The 21892-nt window shown below is 46.2% G+C and overlaps 1 protein-coding gene across 2 annotated transcripts in view; it reads left to right on the plus strand.

Moving 5' to 3' along the window:
* LOC149452162 (uncharacterized) overlaps nucleotides 1-21892 on the plus strand; it is a 117320-nt gene that overhangs the window by 40990 nt on the left and 54438 nt on the right. For both annotated transcript variants that reach the window (XM_089689700.1, XM_089689701.1), the window contains exon 2: nucleotides 12197-12567. In XM_089689700.1, coding sequence (XP_089545826.1) covers nucleotides 12199-12567 — 369 coding nt within the window. In that variant the 5' untranslated portion in view covers nucleotides 12197-12198. The remainder of the gene's footprint in view (nucleotides 1-12196; nucleotides 12568-21892) is intronic.

The following is a 21892-nucleotide window of genomic DNA, read 5'->3' on the forward strand; positions in this document are numbered from 1 at the left end:
TGTAAGCTGTTGTGCTGCACCGCAGGCTAGCCCATACCGTACACCCATACACTGATTCCTGCTCTTTTAGGGTAATAACAGGTAAGGTGTGGCAGCTTATTTGTGCCCGCCAGTAGGTAAATTACTTCACTTTCTACCTTCTTCCATCAGAAGGCGCCATGCTGTGCAGCACAAGGGTCTCAGCCTTTGGGCTGGGTGTATGTAAATTTATTGTATGTTTCCAGCATTTGTGGTTGTGTTTATTTGCTACATCTAAGTAAAATTCTGTTGTGGCAAAAGCTGGTGTTGAGGTTGCTTTCCTCGTTCGTGACTTCACTGTATCCTGGGGAGCCCACCCCGGTACACGGCTTACATATTTTTGGGTTTTCTGTCTGTCCTTAGCCAACTTTAGAAGTAAAGCCCTTGCTGACACCACCTTGAATACTTGGCCAGGACGACTCCCTGGCTTTGAACTATAAAATAAATACACAGTTTAAGGTGAGCAAATATTCTAATTGTATTGAGGTCAGAATATAAAGAGTGCAAGTACAACAAGAATGACAGTAGATGTGCAAAGTATCACTTTAAGCAAGCCCAAATGTCCTTCCTGCAGGATCAGAATTTAAACATCAAATCCAGCTTTCTAAGGTAGTTCACTTCAGCTCACTTGGGGAGAGATATCAAGATGCCAGGCTAACTTACTTTTGGATTCTCAATAGCTGGTAACTGGGTTTAACTCTTCAAATGAATCATTTTGTAATGTCCCCTTTTTTATCTCATTAAATAATGGTGACACATCTTCTGCGTGCTTGATGAGGCCCTAGTTGGTGCACATTGAAATTCAGATCCCTTCTTGTGTAAAAGCAATATTTCCTCAAGATGGTATAGCCACAGAAAGATTCCCCCTTTGAGTGGCATTGAAACTGGGTAAAGTCTCTTTAACACAAAGGATGAAGGGCCAAGGTGACCAACTTAGAGAAGTTTATTGTTATGGTTTACATACTCTATAAAGACCACATAAAACTACATGTCCATCTAACAATACCATATTCTTAAGATGCCCCTATTACAGGAAGTAAAAAATTAACAGATCTATTGGCAATATTACCATGTAATAAACCTACCACAGGTTAAATTATATGCAGGAGTGGATATAATGATTGGGCTAAATAAATTGATGGTTTTCCTCCTGGTTGTTTCCCTACTTTTGACCTGGACAGGTAACATCAGGTATAAGGAAGGTGCCATGCTAGTGGGAGTGTGATTATAGCCTTAGAAAAAAAGGGCAAGGTTTTCTCATTTTTTGGATCAATATTTTTGAGATGTACCTCTCTGTATCTAAGCATATCTTGACAGAATTTTCTCTCAAATGCCTTAAAGTGGTTGTAAAGGCTCAATATTTTTTTACCTTCATGCATTCTATGCATAAGAATAAACACCTTCAGTGTGCAGCAGTGCCCCCAATACTTACCTGAGCCCCATCTCGATCCAGTGCTGTATACGAGAGCCTCGGCTGTCCTGGGTCTCTCCCTCCTCATTGGCTGAGATAGCAACAGTAACAATTGGTTCCCACTACTGTCAATCACAGCCAATAAGCCAATGGGGAGAGAGTGGGGCATGCCGAGCATGATTGAATGGACACATGGAACAGCAGCTTGGGAAAGAGCCTGCTCGGGTGCCCCCATAGGAAGCTGCTTACTATGGGGACACTAGGCAGGAGGGATGGGCCTGGAGCACTGGCAGGGGACCAGAGAAGAAGAGGTTCAGGGCTGCTCTGTGAAAAACCACTGCGCAGAGCAGGTAAGTGTAGTACTACCCCCTTAGGAGTCTCTCAGTTTTGGGTTCCCCTATGGCCTTGCACAGCCAAACAACATTTATTTTCTTCCACTGTTGCACACTGGAGACAGTAAACAGACATGGATCTTGTTTATTTTGTAGTTTTATTAAAGGGTATTGAACTTGGATGAAGTTGATGGGTGCATAGGATGCCCAAAGGAACTGTGAACTGTGAGGACAACTCCTTAGCAACTATGTACAAGTCCATAGACAAAAGAGGTTTCTTTTTGAAGAGCTCTTTAGCAGTCTTGGTGTGCCTCCTCAGACCCCAAATGAATCCTCCCCTTCACCCAGCTGCCTCAGCGAATCATTGGGCAAGGAGACCCAAAAAGCAGCCCGAGATGAGGAGCTAGTTGACTTCTCCATCTGACTGCCCTAACTCTTTATCTAGCCCAGGGGTTGAAGAATTACTCACTCTGCCTCTCCTGTAAGCTTGTTGGGTTGGTGGCTGCCTTTAGGCCTTATGCTGGGCTGGCTCCTTCTCTGCTTCCCAGGCTATCCTCTCTCAGGGGACATTTGAGGTACAGATTCTCTTGTCCAGCACCATTCCTGTAGGTAGGCCCCTCCCTGGGCCCCCTCCCAGGCACCACACTCCAGCCCCTCACTCCATCTTCCACCCAACACTACTACTTCCTGGTCAGGCTGTCAGGGACCATCGCGACGCATGGGTCTGCACATGCGTAGGTGTCTGTCAAGACATGCAGGTAGCAGGGCACTAGGACCCAGGCGCACTCGTCGCCTATGACGGTGCTGGGCAGGCACTAGGACCTAGGCTGCGACTGTCAGGTGCAGGGCGGGCTACTTAAACCAGCCCTGCACAGACACAAGTTGCCGTATGGTCTGATCTGATTCCTGTGTTCCTGTATTCTGTTGCTGAAGATTCGTTGCTGACCTGCCTGGACCTGACCTCTGCTGACATCTCCTGCTCTGACACCTGGCTAAGTTTGACCTCTCTTTGGATATCCCTACCTGATCTGAACTACTGGTACCGACACCGGCGTGTGACCTGACTATTCTTCTGCCTGCTGCCTTGTACTACGCTGACCTCTCTGTTACCGACCTGGCCCATCTGACCACACTCATCCGTCCATCCATCCGGCACGGATCCAGCCATCCCTGCTTCCACCTTCTTCCTCTTCACGTCAGGCTCTCCACCTGCACAGACCCCCGGCGGATTCCTCTACCACAGACGGGTGTACTCAGGGGCCGCGACCTGGTTCCAGTCTGCTCCAAGTCCATCCCCACCATCAGGGGCCCTGGTGAACAAGCAGGCTGGGGCTTAGACTCCGCGCTCTGGGGAATCCTGTCCTGTGGGCTGCTAGAGGTACCGCCAGGTGGTTGCTAACACAGGCTTTCCCATACTTAGGAGTTCCCTGACCCCATGCCAAGTCTCCTGCTTGGGGATTGATCAGTGTCCCCTGAGTATGCAGATCAGCCCCTCCTGACCCCCACACACTGCCTTCTAGAAACTTCTCTAGCGTCTAGAGCAGCAATGGGCAAACTACGGCCCGCGGGCCGTATACGGCCCGGCGGACCTTTTAATCCGGCCCGCGGAGCTAGGCTCCCGCAAGGCCAGTGGTCGGCAAGCCGCGGCTCTTTACAATAGATGCGGCTCTCCTGTGTGCCGGGCGCCCGCTCCCCTCCCTCCTCTCGGGCGGGCGGGCGACCTCCTCTCCTCCTCTCCCCTCCCCTCCTCTCGGATGGCCGCCCTCCCTCTAGGATGGCCGCCCCCTCCCTCCTCTCGGGCGTCAGGACTCTGCAGCTGTCAGGATGTAGGCGGGGCAGCCAGGATGTAGGCGGGGCAGCGTGACGAACTCTTCTCTCACAGTCCTCCCTGAAGACCAGAACGGCGCGGGAATACGAGAGGAACGCGCGGAGGAGCAAAGGTAAGTGAATTGACACAGGGGGGACTTACTATATGGGGGACTTACTATATGGGGAATGAATTACTATATGGGGGACTTACTATATGGGGAATGAATTACTATATGGGGGACTTACTATATGGGGAATGAATTACTATATGGAGGACTTACTATATGGGGAATGAATTACTATAGGGGGGACTTACTATATGGGGAATGAATTACTATATGGGGGACTTACTATATGGGGGATGAATTACTATATGGGGGTCTTACTATATGGGGAATGAATTACTATATGGGGGACTTACTATATGGGGAATGAATTACTATATGGAGGACTTACTATATGGGGGACTTACTATATGGGGAATGAATTACTATATGGGGGACTTACTATATGGGGAATGAATTACTATATGGGGGACTTACTATATGGGGAATGAATTACTATATGGGGGACTTACTTTATGGGGAATGAATTACTATATGGGGGACTTACTTTATGGGGAATGAATTACTATATGGGGGACTTACTATATGGGGAATGAATTACTATATGGGGGACTTACTTTATGGGGAATGAATTACTATATGGGGGACTTACTATATGGGGAATGAATTACTATATGGGGGACTTACTATATGGGGAATGAATTACTATATGGGGGACTTACTATATGGGGAATGAATTACTATATGGGGGACTTACTATATGGGGGACTTACTATATGGGGGATGAATTACTATATGGGGGATGAATTAATATGGGGGATGAATTACTATGTGGGGGATGAATTACTATGTGGGGGATGAATTACTATATGGGGGATGAATTACTATGTGGGGGATGAATTACTATGGGGGATGAATTACTATATGGGGGATGAATTACTATATGGGGGATGAATTGCTATATGGGGGACGAATTGCTATATGGGGGACGAATTGCTATATGGGGGATGAATTACTATGGGGGATGAATTACTATATGGGGGATTAATTACTATGCTTACTATGGGGGAATATTACTATACTTACTATGGATGACACATACACATCATTCATCTACTCTTGGTCCGGCCCCCGGGTCCAATATATGAACCCATTGCGGCCCTCAAGTCAAAAAGTTTGCCCACCCCTGGTCTAGAGCATGGGGAGGTATCGGGGAACTGACTTGCAGAGCCCTCAGACCTGACCTGAAGTTATCTGGCTGACTCAAACCAGGCTGCTATCCAGCCTCTAACTAAAAAAACCTAGCTATTTCTCCCTGGCTAACTAGAGGAGTGCTACATAAGTAGCACATGCAGTCTCCTATCCTTCAGTCATTAATGTACAGGAGGTCCCTGGGTTACGAACAAGATAGGGTCTGTAGGTTTGTGCTTAGTTTTTTGGATAAAATAGGGAAGGGTTAACACCCCCATAATGATTTTTTTTGCTGTCTGTGCCCCAGTTCATAAGATTTCACCTCACTTTCTCTCCCTGTGACAATTGGATTTTGAACATTTTTGGTCATCGTGGAAACAAGGATTGGTGATAAACCTTCAGTGGAGGCACCTTTTTCTCATGATACCTCTTACAGGAGTGAATTTCCTCACTTCCTGTTTCTCCCTGCATTCATGCTTGAGCATGTTCTGACATGTTCTAACTTGCACTCGCCTGGGTCGTAGACCAGTTGACCCAGACTTTACGGAGCAGTAAAAGAAATAACTTGTGTGCGTTGTGTTGTTGGTAGAAAATGAGTGACAGCTGTGGATTAACATCAAATTTTTTGTGAAAATTGGCAAAAAGTTGCAGGTGAAACTTTAGCTCTTTTACAACAATTTTATGATGAACATTCCATGAAGAAATCAAGTGTTTTTGAATGGCAAAGGTGGTTTAAGAAGGGGCGGGCAGATGTCCATGATGACACAAGAAGTGGGCAGCCAAAAATGCAAAAGACAGATGCAAATGTGGACAAAGTGCGAATCCTTGTATGCTTACATCGAAGATTGAGTATGTGAATGATGGCAGAAGAATATATATGTGTATGTACACTATATTGCCAAAAGTATTGGGATGTCCGTCCAAATAATTGGATTCAAGTGTCACCTCAATGGACACAGGTGTATAAAATCAAGCACCTAGGCATGCAGACTGCTTATACAAGCATTTGTGAAGGAATAGGTCGCACTGAGGAGCTCAGTGAAATCAAGTGTGGTACTGTGATAGGTTGCCACCTGTGCAATATGTCCATCCATGAAATTTCCTTGCTACTAAATATTCCATGGTTAACTGTTAGGGGTATTATAACAAAGTGGAAGAAACTGAGAACAACAGCAACTCAGCCACCGAGTGGTAGGCCACGTAAAATGACAGAGCGGGGTCAGTGCATGCTGAAGCACACAGTGAGCAGAAGTCGCCAGCTGTCTGCAGAGTCAATAGCTAAAGACCTGCAAACTTCATGTGACCATCAGATCAGCACAACAACAGTGCATAGAGAGCTTCATGGAATGGGTTTCCATGGCCGAGCAGGTGCATGCAAGCCTTACATTATCAAGTGCAATGCAAAGCATCGGATGCAGTGGCGTAAAGCATGCCGCCACTAGACTCTAGAGCAGTGGAGACGTATTTTCTGTAGTGACCAATCATGCTTCTCTGCCTGGCCATCAGATGGACGTGTCTGGGTTTGGCAGTGGCCAGGAGAATGGTACTTGCCTGACTGCATTGTGCCAAGTTTAACGTTTGGTGGACGGGGGAATTAGGATGTGGAGTTGTTTTTCAGGGGTTGGGCTTGGCCCCTTGGTTCCAATGAAGGGAACTCTTAAGGCATCAGCATACATTTTGGACAATTTCATGCTCCCAACTTTGTGGGAAAAGTTTGGGGATGGCCCCTTCCTCTTCCAACATGACTGCACACCAGTGCACAAAGCAAGGTCCATAAAGACATGGATGAGTGAGTTTGGGGTGGAGGAACTTGACTGGCCTGCACAGAGTCCTAACCTCAACCCCACAGAACACCTTTGGGATGAATTAAAGTGAAGACTGTGAGTGAAACCTTCTCGTCCAACATCAGTACCTGACCTCACAAATGTGCTTCTGGAAAAATGGGCAAACATTCCCATAGACACGCTCCTAAACCTTGTGGACGGCCTTCCCAGAAGTGAAGCTGTTATAGCTGCAAAGGGTGGGCCAGCTCAGTATTGAACCCTACGGACTAAGACTGGGATGCCATTAACATTCATGTGCGTGGAAAGGTAGGCTGACCAATACTTTTGGAAATATAGTGTATATTTATGTTGAATTGTTGATGCCAATGCTTTAAGGGATATGCTATGAATCAGACACAATAGGGGCCAGTAGCGTTTTGACTGGTATATAGCATGTGGTTTTATTGTTTTATGTGAACACAAAATTATGACATTTTATGGTTTGTTTTGTAGGCAATAAAACGAAGTTACATGGGGACAAAAAACAACAATTGCTGTGTTAATGCACCACATATATGGTGTACCATTTTTGGTTTGGCCCACATTTCCACTTTCTCTCTCTCTTTGCACTCAAAGCTTTTATACAGACAGTCCAATGCCACTTTTATTTTTCTAGTGTAGAATTTCCTCATAGCGCATTGTATAGGAACATTTGCATTAGTATTTAGGAGTGCTAGCTTTTTGGTAAGGAACGGGCGGCCCCTGGCATCCTTAACAACCAGTGAATAGCTGGTTGTTATAGGAGTGGGCTGCTGCTTCCTTAATATCTAATGACGCTTCAGCTGTCAACGGGGTTTAACACTGACAGCTGAATGTAAACAAAAGAATTTCCGGCAATTCAAAATTGAGGAAAAAAAAACAGTTGTGGGGGTCTGCAGGTGGGGGGCTTATCAGAATCTAGAATCCTATTTTTAAAAAGGGGTCCCCCAGATCCCAGCCCCATCCATGTGAATGGGTATGGGGTACATTGTACACCTACTCGTTCACCAAAAAAGTGTCAAAAATAAAAAAAACAGAGACCAGTTTTGACACATTCTTTATTAAAATAATAATCCCCACCCCCTAGTGATGTCATCAACCCAGCATGCCCTTGATAACATCACAAGGGGGTGGGGTCACCCAGTGATGTCACCCGGTTGCCTCTTCCCTTAGTTTATTTAGCAGCGGAAGGTGGTAGAGCTGTCAGATGGTGGAATCCAGGGTCGGGTACAGAGCTCTTTATTTTGTCGGGGTCAACGGTGGTGGTGTTCAATGTGATTGAAGCTGGAATTACTTCAGGGGACATTGTTGTTGTGTTTTTTTTTTAATAAAGGATTTGTCAAAAGCTGTCTCTGTATTTTCATTTATTTTTGACAATTATCTTTGACGAATGAGTAGGGGTACAGTGTACTCCATACAAATTCCCATGGAGGGGTGGCAGGATCTGGGGGCCCCCCTTGTCAAAGGGGGCTTCCAGATTCCGATAAGCCCCCCATTCACAGACCCCCACAACCACCACCAAAGGTTGAGGGGAAGAGGCCAACATGGGGACAAGGTGCTTTGGAGGGGGGAGCTGCATGCTTAGATAAGGGTCTGGTATGGATTTTGGGGGGGACCTTACCCCATTTTTTTTAATTTTGGCATTCTACTTAAAATTCATACCAGACACAAAAGGGCCTGGTATGGATTGGGGGGGGGGGGCCTGATTGTCGAGAATTCTTTGGTTTACATTCAGCTGTCAATGGGGAATCCTGCTGACAGCTGATAAGTCATCTGTTAAGGATGTAGCAGCTGCCTTGTCGGGCTGCTCCTTAACAACCTGTCACGATATAAGGTCAGGTTCAGAGACCAGTTGCTATAGCAGTAAAAGGCTTACCTGAAACCAGCAGGATAGGTACACCAGCGGGTCCCCCTGGGAATGATGCAGGCTCACCTGAGGTGCGGGGTCTAAGTATTAACCGGTCTTCCCCAGAGCTCCTAATGGTGGAGATGGATTGAGCTGCGTGTTAATACCAGGTCGCAGATCTCAGGATCACCCCACCAGGGAATGAGCAGACTGGGAACCAATAGCGGATCAACGGGTTAGGGATCAGACAAAAGCAGAGTCAGTCACAAGCCAAGGGTCGGTCACAAATGGTAGCAGATCAATCGTAGTAGGTTAGGATGAGACAAAATCGTGGTCAGGAACAAGCCAAAGGTCGGTAGCGGAGGTGTAGATAGCAGCAGGAACAGTAGTGGGATAGTGGCTTGAAAGGCACAATAATCTGGCAACGAGGAAGTGCATGGACATGGCTTTTATAGGGAAGTTCATGGGAGGAGCAAGGAGTTCAAGGTTCAAGAGAAATCAAGGCACAAGGCAGTATTATCCAAGAATTGTCAAGGGAGCTGTCCAACATTCCAGATAGCTCAGTGAGAAGAGACATTACCTCCCACTGCAGAAGGACCAGGCTCTGACACAACCATCTATTCACTGGTTGTTAAGGGCGCCGGCAACCTCCCCCTTAGGAAAATAAAATGCTGGGCACCGGAGCTTAGCATCAGTTAGCAGAGTTTAGGAGAGTTTCTGAGCTTTCAGCATTGTTTTCTGCCTGCAGATGCTCAGAAACAGCTGCTAGGAGCATTTTTTAAGCTTGTGTGCATGGATCCCTACACTTTAAATGACAGCTCAGTTGCAAATCTCACTTCCATATAGTCTCTATTAGGTTCAGTGGAATCAGTGGGAGCCAAAAATTCCTTCATCCACACTAACAGAGGACAGACAGATCTCCAAGGCAGAGCCATGATATTCTGATAACCCTTGAACGCCAGCTGTCAGAATAACCAAACAGTCCCTGCAGCTCCTTCGCTTCAGGCACTGTTCACCAACAACTTTTAGCCAGGTTCCTTTGAGAGAAGATCATTGAGCAATTGACTTTTGTAGAACCAGTTGGACCACCTACTCTTAGAATTCCTTTGAATTAGACGACATTTTAAAGCTTGATGATTTGTTCTTTTTGTTCAGCCAAAGGGAAGATGTACAATCTGACCACTCAGAATATGATACTGACAAGCATAGTAGGTACATGTGGACAGGGCTTAATCACCCTAGTGGGGGACGATAGAACTACACTCGGTAATTGCCTAGGTTGTAGGCAGGAATTGGCTTTCATTTGAAAATCAGCATTAAGGCAGAACTGCAGACTTAGAAGCAAGCCACTCTGAGTACAAATAACCCTCTATTAATCCATGACTAACTGACTGCACTGTTAACACTAAGCACACTAGACACCAGCACAGTTGGTGACCACCAATTCCCAGGTGCACAGTATTTAGAAACTGGTGCTGCAGAGCCTGCACTGGCACCCACTAACCCACCAATTCCTATCACCACACTCCACTGACATGTCCACAGTTACCAATGGATACAGGTAAAGAATCTCTCTATCATGGGCCCCTCTACATCTCCCCTTTGATTCCCAACCTAGGTCCCTAGATACTCTGTGGCACAGGTCTGGTCCCAAAAAGCAGGGAGGTGACTGCTAGTGAAGGGGACGAGCACAACCCCCCTTCACTGCCAGAGTAACCGTCAGCTCTGAGGAAAGGGACATTTCCCCAAAATACATCAGAGGACCGACCGCACTACCAGTCGTACACTCTGCCATCATTGTGGCAGTATAAGCTTTTGCATGTACTTGATTTTGTGAGTATGTTTCTGTCTTTTTCATTTTTCATAAACCTTGGATAATGCGCTAGATGTTTGCGTCACCTGTGATCTTCTTTTCCACAGTAACCGTCACCCATTCCCTGGCTGGTTGGTTGCCTTAAGCTATGATACATATACAGTTGTCCCTAGCAATGGCAATATAGCCTGCACTAGGCAGCAAACTATATGCCGGACTAAAGTGTAATGTATCTACTCTAACCTACAGTCCCCATGTTACAAGCTCTGTTCTTTAGATGAGACATGCAATACATCACTTAAGAGACTTCAGACCAGGCATTAAATAGTTAACAATGACTTTACTGAAGAAAAGCAACACACAGGAACAGTTTGTATCAGGCAGCTCCTCACATGAATTCCTGCTTTAGTGTCCATAGGGTTATCATACCTGAAGAACAGCAGAGAGACCTTAATGTCAGTCCATTCTTGGTAGTTTAGAGTTCTCAGGTCCTCAGTCCCTCAGGGAACCTAGCCTGCGCCTTCCAGCTGGGGGCGCAGTCCAGCAGAATATATGCCTACATTTTGACATCGTTTCCAGCAGCTCTTCCCTGGGGCCCCTTTTTATGTGGATTTATAGAAAATTAATGGGAAAATCTGCCAATCAATCCTTCCAGATTCACCGTACATCTACTTTGTAACAGTTTCACAGGAATGACAGCAGATTTGACCCAGATAACTGCAGAACATGAGCTGGCATAAAAAAACAAAAAACCCTTTTGTAGGCGCCTACAAACAAACTCAGCAGCTGGTTAAAGCCCCATGGCAAATAGAGAGCCCCAAGTAAGGATGAAGTAAAAAAGAATGACCAGTGTGGGAAACAAAATATTACATTTTATGGTGAGACAACTCATTTGGCTGATTTGATTACGTGGTTTCATTCTGAGACTTACAACTGTACATTTACTGGTATTCTGTTCCAACAAGTCAAGGTGTTTCTTTTAAGTACTGGAAATGATTTTACTAGAGCTAATGGTAAGTTACCCCAGTGATTATTGCGTTACGTCAGATTTGTGGCACATCAGATCAATGGAGGGGGGTTGGGGTCGTGTGTGTGGTCTCAAGTTCCTTGTATGGTCATAGAAAGGTACAAACAACCTTTGCACTATTTCACTGGCAGGTTGAAGATATTACAGCTTCACTTTAATCCCTACAGGAGACCTTGTGTTTACTACCAAGTACTGGACTATTAGTGACTAGCATTCGCTTGTCATCAGTAATCCAGTTCTTAGCTGAACCAATTACTTAAAGGAGAAGTATGGCCAAAGCTAAAGCCCGCTGTTGGCTGACATCACAGAGCCAGTCCAAGCTCTGAAAATATCCCGAACACCCAAACGTATGGACCAACAGCTGGCTCAGCCTCTAAGCGGGCAGCTGATAGCCTGAGCCAGCCAATCCCGCCCCTTCACAGCCTGGCACTCCAGTGAGTGCTGGAGGGGCAGAGCAGAAAGCCGGTGACTGACAATCACCAGCTCTCTGCAGGCTGAAGACCAAGAGCTGAGTGATCAGTGGTGTTTGATCACTTAGTTCTCAGTGCTGTAGCCATCTAGGTGAGTATAATTGTTTGTTTTTTTGCGATTTCCATACCTCTATTTTAAAGCAAAGAATATTTATGTATTGAGTTTTCAAAACAAATATTGCAGTCTTTGTGTTGGTAAAATCACAAGATTACCAGAATGGTAGTGAGCCCAAGAAGGGTTAAAGTCCCCAAAATGGTTTAAGCTGGCCTGCTGACACCTGGAGGCATTTAGCCAGCTAGATCCCATAGACTGAAAGGCAACTAGCATTTTCAGGAGGTTCACAATGGCTAGACAATCAATGGCTAGTGAACGTAATCAATGGTCTATTTTTATTTTTATTTTTGTTTTCAGCAATGCCCTTGGAGGAGAATAACTTCAGCAATCACACAGCTGTGCACCCTGGAAATGAACCTCCAGCTTATTACAATTCATATTCAGAAGAACCAGTGAGGAATGTCTCCAATGTAACACCTAGTGAGCAGACTTGGAATGACTGTCCTCCTGCTTATGACTCTCTTCCCGATATTCCTATATGGAGTGTTCCTGTTAGTCAGCTAACTACCCCTACAGATGACCAGCTATGGAACTTCCCCCTGCCTATTCCAGAATACAGTGAGGCTCCACCTAACACCAACGCCAACCGGAACTCAGCGAATACTCCAACAAGATCGGATTCTCTCTTTCAACAGAAATTTCACAGAGGAAAGCCTCTATGTGTAGGCGTGAGTATATATTTTTTTTATGAGTATACTTTAAGGGGTATAGTTTACTTATTTATTTTCAATTATGATAATAATGGTTATAAATCTGTGTGATTAAACCCTATTTACTAATGCACGTTATTAACCGATCCGTGACTGCTGCCCCTCTCTGCCAATCTCTTTACTGGCTTCAACTAGCCCAACGTATAAAATTCAAAATACTAACCACAATGTTCAAAACCATCCACAACCTCAGCCCCACCTACATAATCAACCTCATCTGCAGATATCTCCCAAACCGTCCTCTCTGCTCCTCCCAAGACCTCCTGCTCTCCTGTTCCCTTGTTACCTTCTCCCACTCTCTCCTCCAGGACTTCTCCAGAGCCTCCCCCCTCCTCTGGAACTCCCTGCCCCAGTATGTCGAGTCGGCTCCTGCCCTGTCTGCCTTTAGGCGATCCTTGAAAACTCATTTATTCAGGGAAGTCTACCCCACCTCCACCTAAGATCTGTACTTGAGCCACCTCCATCAGATCATCCCCTGCAGCTATTACCTTTGTACCACCTCCCTCTTCCTTCAGATTGTAAGCTTCATGGGCAGGGCACTCCTATTCCTTTTGTATAGAACTGTATTGTAATTGTGCTGTCCCCCTTTTGGTGCTATACAAATCCTGTATAATAATAATATTTGCTTTGTGGAAGGAGTGGTGGGAGATTCATGGTTTCCATCTGAGCAATGTGGTCTGCTGAAATACATGTGCATTGATAGGTCTCACATACCTGGGTTTGGTTTCAGGTGTGTTTGGCGAACTATGCGAAAGTTCAAGTACTTATTCCGAACCCCACTGAAGCCAATGGGAGGTAAATGTTAAAAAACAGTAATGAAGATTCCCTTCATCTGTACCAGACCCTTATCCTAGATGAAGGTCTGATATACACTATATTGCCAAACGTTTTGGGCCAGTCTTCCAAATCATTGGATTCAGGTGTTCCAATTACCTCCATAGCCACAGGTATATAAAATAAAGCACCTAGGCATGCAGGCTGCTTCTACAAACATTTGTGAAAGAATGGGTCGCTCTCAGGAGATCAGTGAATTCAAGCGTGGTACCGTGATAGGTTGCCACCTGTGCAATAAGTCTATCCATGAAATTTCCTTGCTACTAAATATTCCACGGTCAACTAATAGTGGTATTGTAACAAAGTGGAAGCAACTGGGAACCACAGCAACTCAGCCATGAAGTGGAAGCCCACGTAAAATGACAGAGTGGGGTCAGCTCATACTGAAGCGCACAGTGCCCAGACGTCTGCAACTGTCTGCAGAATCAATAGCTAAAGACCTGCAAACTTCATGTGACCTTCAGATTAGCACAACAACAGTGCGTAGAGAGCTTCATGGAATGGGTTTCCATGGCCGAGCAGCTGCATTCAAGCCTTACATCACCAAGTGCAATTCAAAACATTGGATGCAGTGGTGTAAAGCACATCTCCAGTGGAGCAGTGGAGACGTGTTCTATGAAGTAAAGAATCAAGCTTCTCTGTCTGGCAATCTCATGGATGTGTCTGGGTTTGGTGGTTGCCAGCAGAACAGTACTTGCCTGACTGCATTGTGCCAAGTGTAAAGTTTGGTAGAGGGGGGATTAGGGTGTGGGCTCGGCCCCTTAGTTCCAGCCCCTTAAGGCGTCAGCATACCAAGACATTTTGGACAACTTCATGCTCCCAACTTTGTGGGAAGAATTTGGGGATGGCTCTTTCCTTTTCCAACATGACTGCGTACCAGTGCAAAAAGCATGGATGAGTGAGTTTGGGGTGGAGGAATTTTACTGGCCTGCACAGAGTCCTGACTCCAACCCAGTAGAACACTTTTGGGATGAATTAGAGCAGACACTGAGAGTCAGGCCTTCTCGTCCGACATCAGTGCCTGACCTCACAAATGTGCTTCTGGAAGAATGGTCAAACCTTCCCATAGACACCCTCCTAAACCTTGTGGACAACCTTCCCAGAAGAGTTGAAGCTGTTATAGCTGCAATGGGTGGGCTAACTTAATATTGAACCCAAAGGACTAAGACTGGGATGCCGTTAAAGTTCATGTGCGCGTAAAGGCAGGTGTCCGAATACTTTTGGAAATATAGTGTCTGCAGCTGCTGATTGACAAGTTTTCCAACATTCCCATTCAACAGAAGTTGATGTAATGATTTTTAATAAATACATAGTACAATTATTTTTGTCAATATCTTCTTAGATATTAGTTAGTTTTAATGACAAAAGAAAGAGTCTTGCCTAAACATTTTTATGAAGTCCACTGAGGGACATGGGATTTTAGAATTGGCTATGGCATGTGAGTTATGCTGCCATCATCAAGAGATTTGGACACTTGCAAAACAAAAAACGGTAAAATAAACCTTAGTATAACCTTGCCTTTAACTGTCATGCCCCAGTTTTGTAAGCAGGTAGTACTTAAGGGCAATAACACAGATTGGCAGGACCTACTGTATGTCTCTTAAAGGAATCCAAGTAAAAAGATTTTATAGTAAGTATAAAAACCTCATTTTCTTTACTATTTATTGAGACACACAGGATTGTAGAATAGTCTCCTAGATTGTAAGCTCGAAAGAGCAGGGCCCTCGATCCCCTCATGTTTTGCATTGTATTGGTATTGTTCTGTCACATGTTCTGTCCCCCTTTGTAATGTACAGCGCTGAGCGAACCATTGGCACTTTATAAATACTGTATAATAATAATAATAATAGTCTATGATGTGTGGGACACTGAGGAGTGTGCAGAGCTGCTAGAGAAACCAACAGATGTGGAATTTAATTAGCAGCAATGCCTAGGGAGGGACTGATGACTAACAAAGTGCCAAATATGTAGAAGAACAATGTCAAATGGGGGCATGTATGATCAATCTGGTGTAGGAGGAACATGCCTTTAGTAACAAGGTGGAGTATAGTCAATTATCCACCTTAAGGGAAATACAGATGGAACAATACAAACCAAATAGGTAAATAACTTAGACCAGCAGTCAAGTTGGTCAACCCAAAAAAAGTATAGCTGTGAAAGCTGAAGCCTAGTATACCAAACCCTTGATTTTAGGGAAAGGGAAATTTGGACATAGGAGATATGGCCATGAAAGTATAAACCAACTAAAATCAGTTGTAATATTAAATTTACCCTTGGCACAGGGCAAGAGAGGTCTAAAATAGAAAGGATGTTCTCAACCAAGAAATAATTTCCAAAGGGTTGTATATGGAAATGATAGCTCTCTAAATAGATTAGTAAAGATAATAGGCCCAGCTAATTAGTCAGTCACCACATCCCCAAGATAGTATGAATAATGAGAAAAATAAGAAAATTTGGGATTTTAATGGTGCTACCTTCCTTCAGAACGAGTCAGACAAAATTTTTTAGTATAATAACATAAAAAATTTTTATAAAGTACCATGTCAAAAAAGTTTTCCGGGTAGATAAATCCCCTGAAAAAACACACAAATATATAGATAAAAAAATATACCATATGGATGTAAAGCCGAATGCCCCTCCCTGTTTTTTCAGAGTATCTATCTTCCTGAAAACGTTTTCTACATGGAACGTTATGATGTTTTTATACTAAAAAAATTGTCTGACTCATTCTGAAGGAAGATATCAGCACCATCAAAATCCCAAATTTTCTTTCTTTTCTCATTATTCACAAGCTCTATGGATCTTCAATAGAAATGACAATGGAGATATTTTATGATTAGATGGAGGATAACACCTGCAATCCTTAAAAAATGCTGATTGAGTCACTATGGACAGGCAGTGGAACCAGGCCAGGAACCAGACTTTTTCATAGTAATAGCAGAATAGCAGCCTAAACAGATTAGCAATTCTTCAAGACTGCAAAAGTCCACCAAGTGGATCATGTCAATATTAAGTTCCCTTGGCCTTAATTATCACCATACCGAAAGAGAAAGTGGTGGGAAAATATAAAAAATGTGCAACTGCAGCAGCTGTGAACTAAATTGTAATATATCAGTCTGCTTAAGTTGTCTTACTGAGTTTTTAGAGACTAGGCATACCAAAGGTTGTGTACCTGGAAAAATATGCTTGAAAACGGTGACAGAAAAGCCAAATACCCAAAGACACATTACAGACAAAACCCCTATGCCTGAAAACACAGAAAGGTATGCGAACAGTTGTGGAAAAACTGACTTGGTTCAGTACAGATGGTTTACATTCATGAAAAGAGTGTAAAAAGATTGGATCATAGGGGTGCCGTGGCTCCAGAGTAGGTGAATGCTCTGCAGTTGACTAACACAGTACATCAAGAGGTAGATTGTACAATGAAACAGAGTGAAGTTATAGAAGGTCACAGACCACAAGAACCCTCAAAACACAGGTTTAGTGGGTAGGGATTCCAAAGATACAGAGAAGAGAAAACATCTTTCAGCCTGTAGGACTGTTTCTAAACATGTACTTTGAATAGTAGAGAAGAAGGCACGCCCGATGTCCAAAAGAATGCACTTTTGATGGTGGATTAGGAGGAATTTAATGAGAGTAATGACAAGTAACTCAAGCCAATGCGTTTCAGGAGAAAAGACTCTCCCTTCTCCAGGGCTGTTGCTGCATGCTATTAAATGGGAAAAATTCACACATCGGTTATATATTTTGAGGTTTTTGTTGATCCTGCCAGAAATCAGAGCTGTCCTGTATCCTCTGCACACCTCCTGTGTGATGTCAGAAAGAAATCCTAGTTCTTATCTTCTGGGTTTGGCTGCCACTCTTTGCACTCCTGGGGCTTCAGTGTAGAGAAGGAGAGACATCAGGAATTTTAACCCGTGGTCATGTGACTCCTCTCCTCTACATGACACACCTCTGTTTCTAAACATGGGTATTTAAAGACTGGGCCATACCAGCGGTTGTACCACTACTCTGGACTTGGAGACTATGCTGTACAGCTAAATGGCAGATAACTGAAGGTCTGGAAAGCATAGTAGGGCAAAGGTTAGTGCCTGAAAATGACTTATTGTTCAGGACTTAGTGAGCATTCTGCAGTTAACACAGTACAATAAGGTCTGGAAAGCACCACTGGTAATGTCAGGGATCTCCTCGATCCCTGCTGCGATGGTCCCGGCGCAGGCGCAGTGCACCGCCCTGTGCAGGGACACGGGCACTAGGTCCGGGCCGGCCGTGGCGTTCCAGTTCGCGCATGCGCAGTAGGAGATCTGCAGGCACCTGTCTAATTTGACACAGGCCGTATCGGCCCTGCAGGATAGATGTCAGCAGATTGAAACCCAATTCCAGACCTGCACTATATCCGTTCCTGCCCCACAGGCCGCGGTCCCCGCTCCCCCAGCCGTAGCAGCCCCTGTGCTGGTGTCTGGGGCATCCGCACCACTCCCGGCGGCCGAACCCCGAGTACCCTTACCGGAACGTTTCCACGGGGACCGCACACGCTTCAGATCATTCCGCGAGTCCTGTCTGCTCTATTTTGAGTTACAACCCCGGACCTTCGTGACTGAATCCGTGAAGGTGGGGTTCGTCATCTCCCTCCTGCAGGGTGAACCCCAAGACTGGGCCCACCGATTACGGGGAAAAAATGACCCTCACCTTAGTTCGGTTGACAATTTTTTTGATGCAATGGCCATCCTTTATGATGACCCACAGTGGGCAGCTTCTGCTGAAGCTACTGTGTACACGCTCCGGCAAGGCCGCCGAGCGGCGGAGGAGTACGCGTCTGAGTTTAGGCGCTGTATGGGGGACACACGCTGGAACGAGTTCGCACTCCTGCATCAGTTCCGTATAGGCCTATCAGAAGGCCTGAAGGATGAGCTCGCCCGGGTGGAGGTACCTGAGACTTTAGAGGACTTAATAGCACTGACCATTAAAATTGACCGTAGACTGCGGGAACGCAGGTTTGAGAGGTCCGGCCAGGGTCATGGAAATCCCTGGGGGTCATTTCAAGGTCCCAGTCAAGCACCTAGGCCAAACATCCAGAACCGGCCACCTGGAGATATCCCTGAACCCATGCAACTCGGCCTGGCATGGCCTAAACTATCCCCAGAGGAACATCAGCGCAGACGATCCCAGAACCTGTGCCTCTACTGTGGTGAAGCTGGTCATATGGTACGATCCTGCCCGCAGAAACTGAGTAAGTGCACCTCTTCTTCCTTATCCATTGGCAATGTTGGTCCATCCCAATACTTAGTGGTACCCCTTTCCTTTCAGCTTCCAGAAAGGACCGTGGAAGTATCGGCCATAATTGATTCGGGGGCATGCAGCTGCTTCTTGGACATTAATTTTGCTCACCAGCAGGGTATTCCTCTCCAATTTAAACAGAAGGGGTTCAATATTTATTTGGCCGACGGTTCCCGAATAAAATCGAGGGTAGTGAACCAGGAAACCCCCTCCATCACCACTGTCATTGCCGGCCAGCACCAGGAACTCCTCCGCCTGGATGCTATAGCTTCACCCCTCTTCCCAGTCATTCTGGGGCTCCCATGGTTACGGGCCCATAACCCCCAGATTGACTGGGAGACCGGAGTAATCTCGTTCCCTTCCCCATACTGTCAGGTATACTGCCGCACTTCGGGCCCGGGGGTCCCCCAAATCCTCCTGTGCTCTGAGGGGGAAGCTGAATTAAAACAAGTAATCCCTGCAGTCTACCATGAGTTTCTAGATGTGTTCAGCAAACGGGGAGCCGATACTCTACCCCCCCACCGCCCTTATGACTGTCCTGTTGACCTGTTACCCGGCTCAGAAATTCCTTTTGGGCGAATCTTCCCTCTTTCAGAGCTCGAATTGGGGGCCCTAAAGGAATATATCGAGGACAGCCTCCAGAAGGGGTTCATCCGCCCCTCCACTTCACCGGCGGGGGCGGGAATTTTCTTTGTTGAAAAGAAAGACAAAACCTTAAGGCCGTGTATCGATTACAGGGAATTGAACAGGGTCACGATAAAGAACCGTTACCCACTGCCGTTAGTACCAGAGTTGTTCCAAAGTTTAAAGACAGCAGTGGTTTTTACCAAGCTGGATCTGGGGGGGGGCGTACAACTTGATTCGCATAAGGGAGGGGGACGAGTGGAAGACGGCCTTCCGCACCCGCTTTGGCCATTTTGAATATCTGGTCATGCCGTTCGGGCTGTGTAATGCTCCGGCCACGTTTCAACACTTTGTGAATGATATTTTTAGGGACTTTCTGGATGTCTTTGTTATTGTTTATTTAGACGACATTCTGATTTTCTCCCCGTCTTTGGGGGAACACAGAATACATGTAGCAAAGGTATTGGGGCGATTGCGGCAGCATGGGTTGTACGCCAAGGCAGAGAAATGTTTTGAACAATCCAGCATTGCCTTCTTGGGCCTGATTATCTCCACCGCGGGGGGTCGCGATGGATCCCCAGAAAGTCACTGCAATACTGGATTGGCCTGAACCCACAGACAGGAAAGGCGTCCAACGATTCATCGGCTTTGCAAATTTTTACCGGAAGTTCATCAAGAACTTCTCGGGTCTGGTCTCCCCCATTACTCAGCTAACCAAGCTGGGAACCCAGTTCAGATGGACACCAGAGGCGCAGGAAGCTTTTGAAGCCTTGAAGAAGCTGTTCACCTCAGCACCCATTTTGGGTCACCCAGACGCCGCCCTGCCCTATATCTTGGAAGTAGATGCATCGGAGAATGCGGTAGGTTCCATCCTCTCCCAGCGGAAAGGCACCAAGGAACTGCTCCATCCTGTAGCATTCTTCTCACGGAAGCTTACCCCAGCGGAGAAGAATTATGATATCGGTGATCGAGAGCTACTAGCGATCAAAATGGCATTAGAGGAATGGAGGTACCTGCTGGAAGGTGCGGTGCACCCCATCTTAATATTTACTGACCACAAGAACTTAGAATATCTGAGAACCGCCAAGCGTCTACGCCCGCGACAGGCGAGATGGGCACTATTCTTTTCAAGATTCAACTTCCACATTACGTACCGGCCTGTATCAAAGAACACTAAGCCGGATGCGTTATCACGGATGTACGAGGACGCCAAGGAGATCCCAGTACCCGACACCATCCTGTCCTCGGGTAACTTCTTGGCCCTTCAGTCGGACCTTCGTTCCAAGCTAATGGAGGCATCCACAACCTTCTCTACCCCAGGCGGAGGGCCACTCCAGAACAAGGGGGGACTCCTATGGAGGGAAGATCGAATTGTGGTGCCGGAGGAAGCCCGAACCCTGGTCTTGGGGCATTGCCATGACCACCCGATGGCGGGGCACTTTGGCCCAGAAAAGACCCTGGAACTTCTCCGACGCTCATTCTGGTGGCCAGACATGGCTAAAGATTGTAAGGGCTATGTAAGGTCCTGTATCACCTGCCAGAAGAACAAGCCAGCAAGAAACAAAGTTTGGGGTCTGCTGCGACCCTTACCTATTCCTGAACGGCCTTGGCAAAAGATCTCATTAGATTTTATAGTCGAGCTTCCGCCATCCCTAGACCACACGGCAATCCTGGTGGTCGTGGACCGCTTGTCCAAGATGGCCCACTTCATCCCGTTGAAGAAAACCCCCTCGGCGGCCGAGACCGCGCGAGTCTTCATTTGTGAGGTAGTAAGGCTGCATGGGGTCCCCGAAGACATTGTCTCGGACCGGGGGGTCCAGTTCACGTCAAGATTTTGGAGAGCACTGTGCAAAGCCCTGGACATCAAATTGTCTCTCTCCTCTGCGTTCCACCCTCAAACTAACGGTCAAACCGAAAGGACCAATCAGACCCTAGAGCAATACTTAAGATGCTATACTTCATTTACTCAAGATGACTGGATGCCACTTCTACCTCTAGCGGAATTTGCGTACAACAACACCCGCCACTCAGCGACGGGACAGTCCCCGTTCTTTGCCAACTATGGCTTTCACCCAGTCTTCCTCCCGGATTTGGTCTCGGAATGCCCAGTACCAGCAACGCAAGATGTGGTAACGTTTTTTTCCGTGAACAATAAGAAGCTTCAAGAGGCCATCAGTCGGGCCCAGGAAGACTACAGGAAGGCATTCAACAGGAAACGGAGAGGAGATCTGGTGTTGCGACCTGGGGAGAAGGTTTGGCTAGCGACGTCCAATTTAAAGATGCTTTGCCCGTCAAAGAAATTGGGACCCAAATTTATAGGCCCCTTCTGCATTAAACGGATGGTTAACGAAGTGGCCTACGAACTCGTCCTCCCTGACTTCAGTCTTCCATGTGTCCCTGCTGAAGCCAGTGGTCCCAGATGCCTTCCCTGACCGGGAATCTAGACCCCCGGAAGCCATAACGGTCGAGGGAGAAGAAGAATTTGAGGTTGAAACAATCCTGAAGTGTCGAAGGAGGGGAGGCCAGACCCAATTCCTTATCAAATGGA

This window comes from Staurois parvus, unplaced genomic scaffold (assembly GCF_062004578.1).
Source record: "Staurois parvus isolate SC_StPar_1 unplaced genomic scaffold, SC_StPar_1.0 ptg000493l, whole genome shotgun sequence".
NCBI classification, from domain to species: Eukaryota; Metazoa; Chordata; class Amphibia; order Anura; family Ranidae; genus Staurois; species Staurois parvus.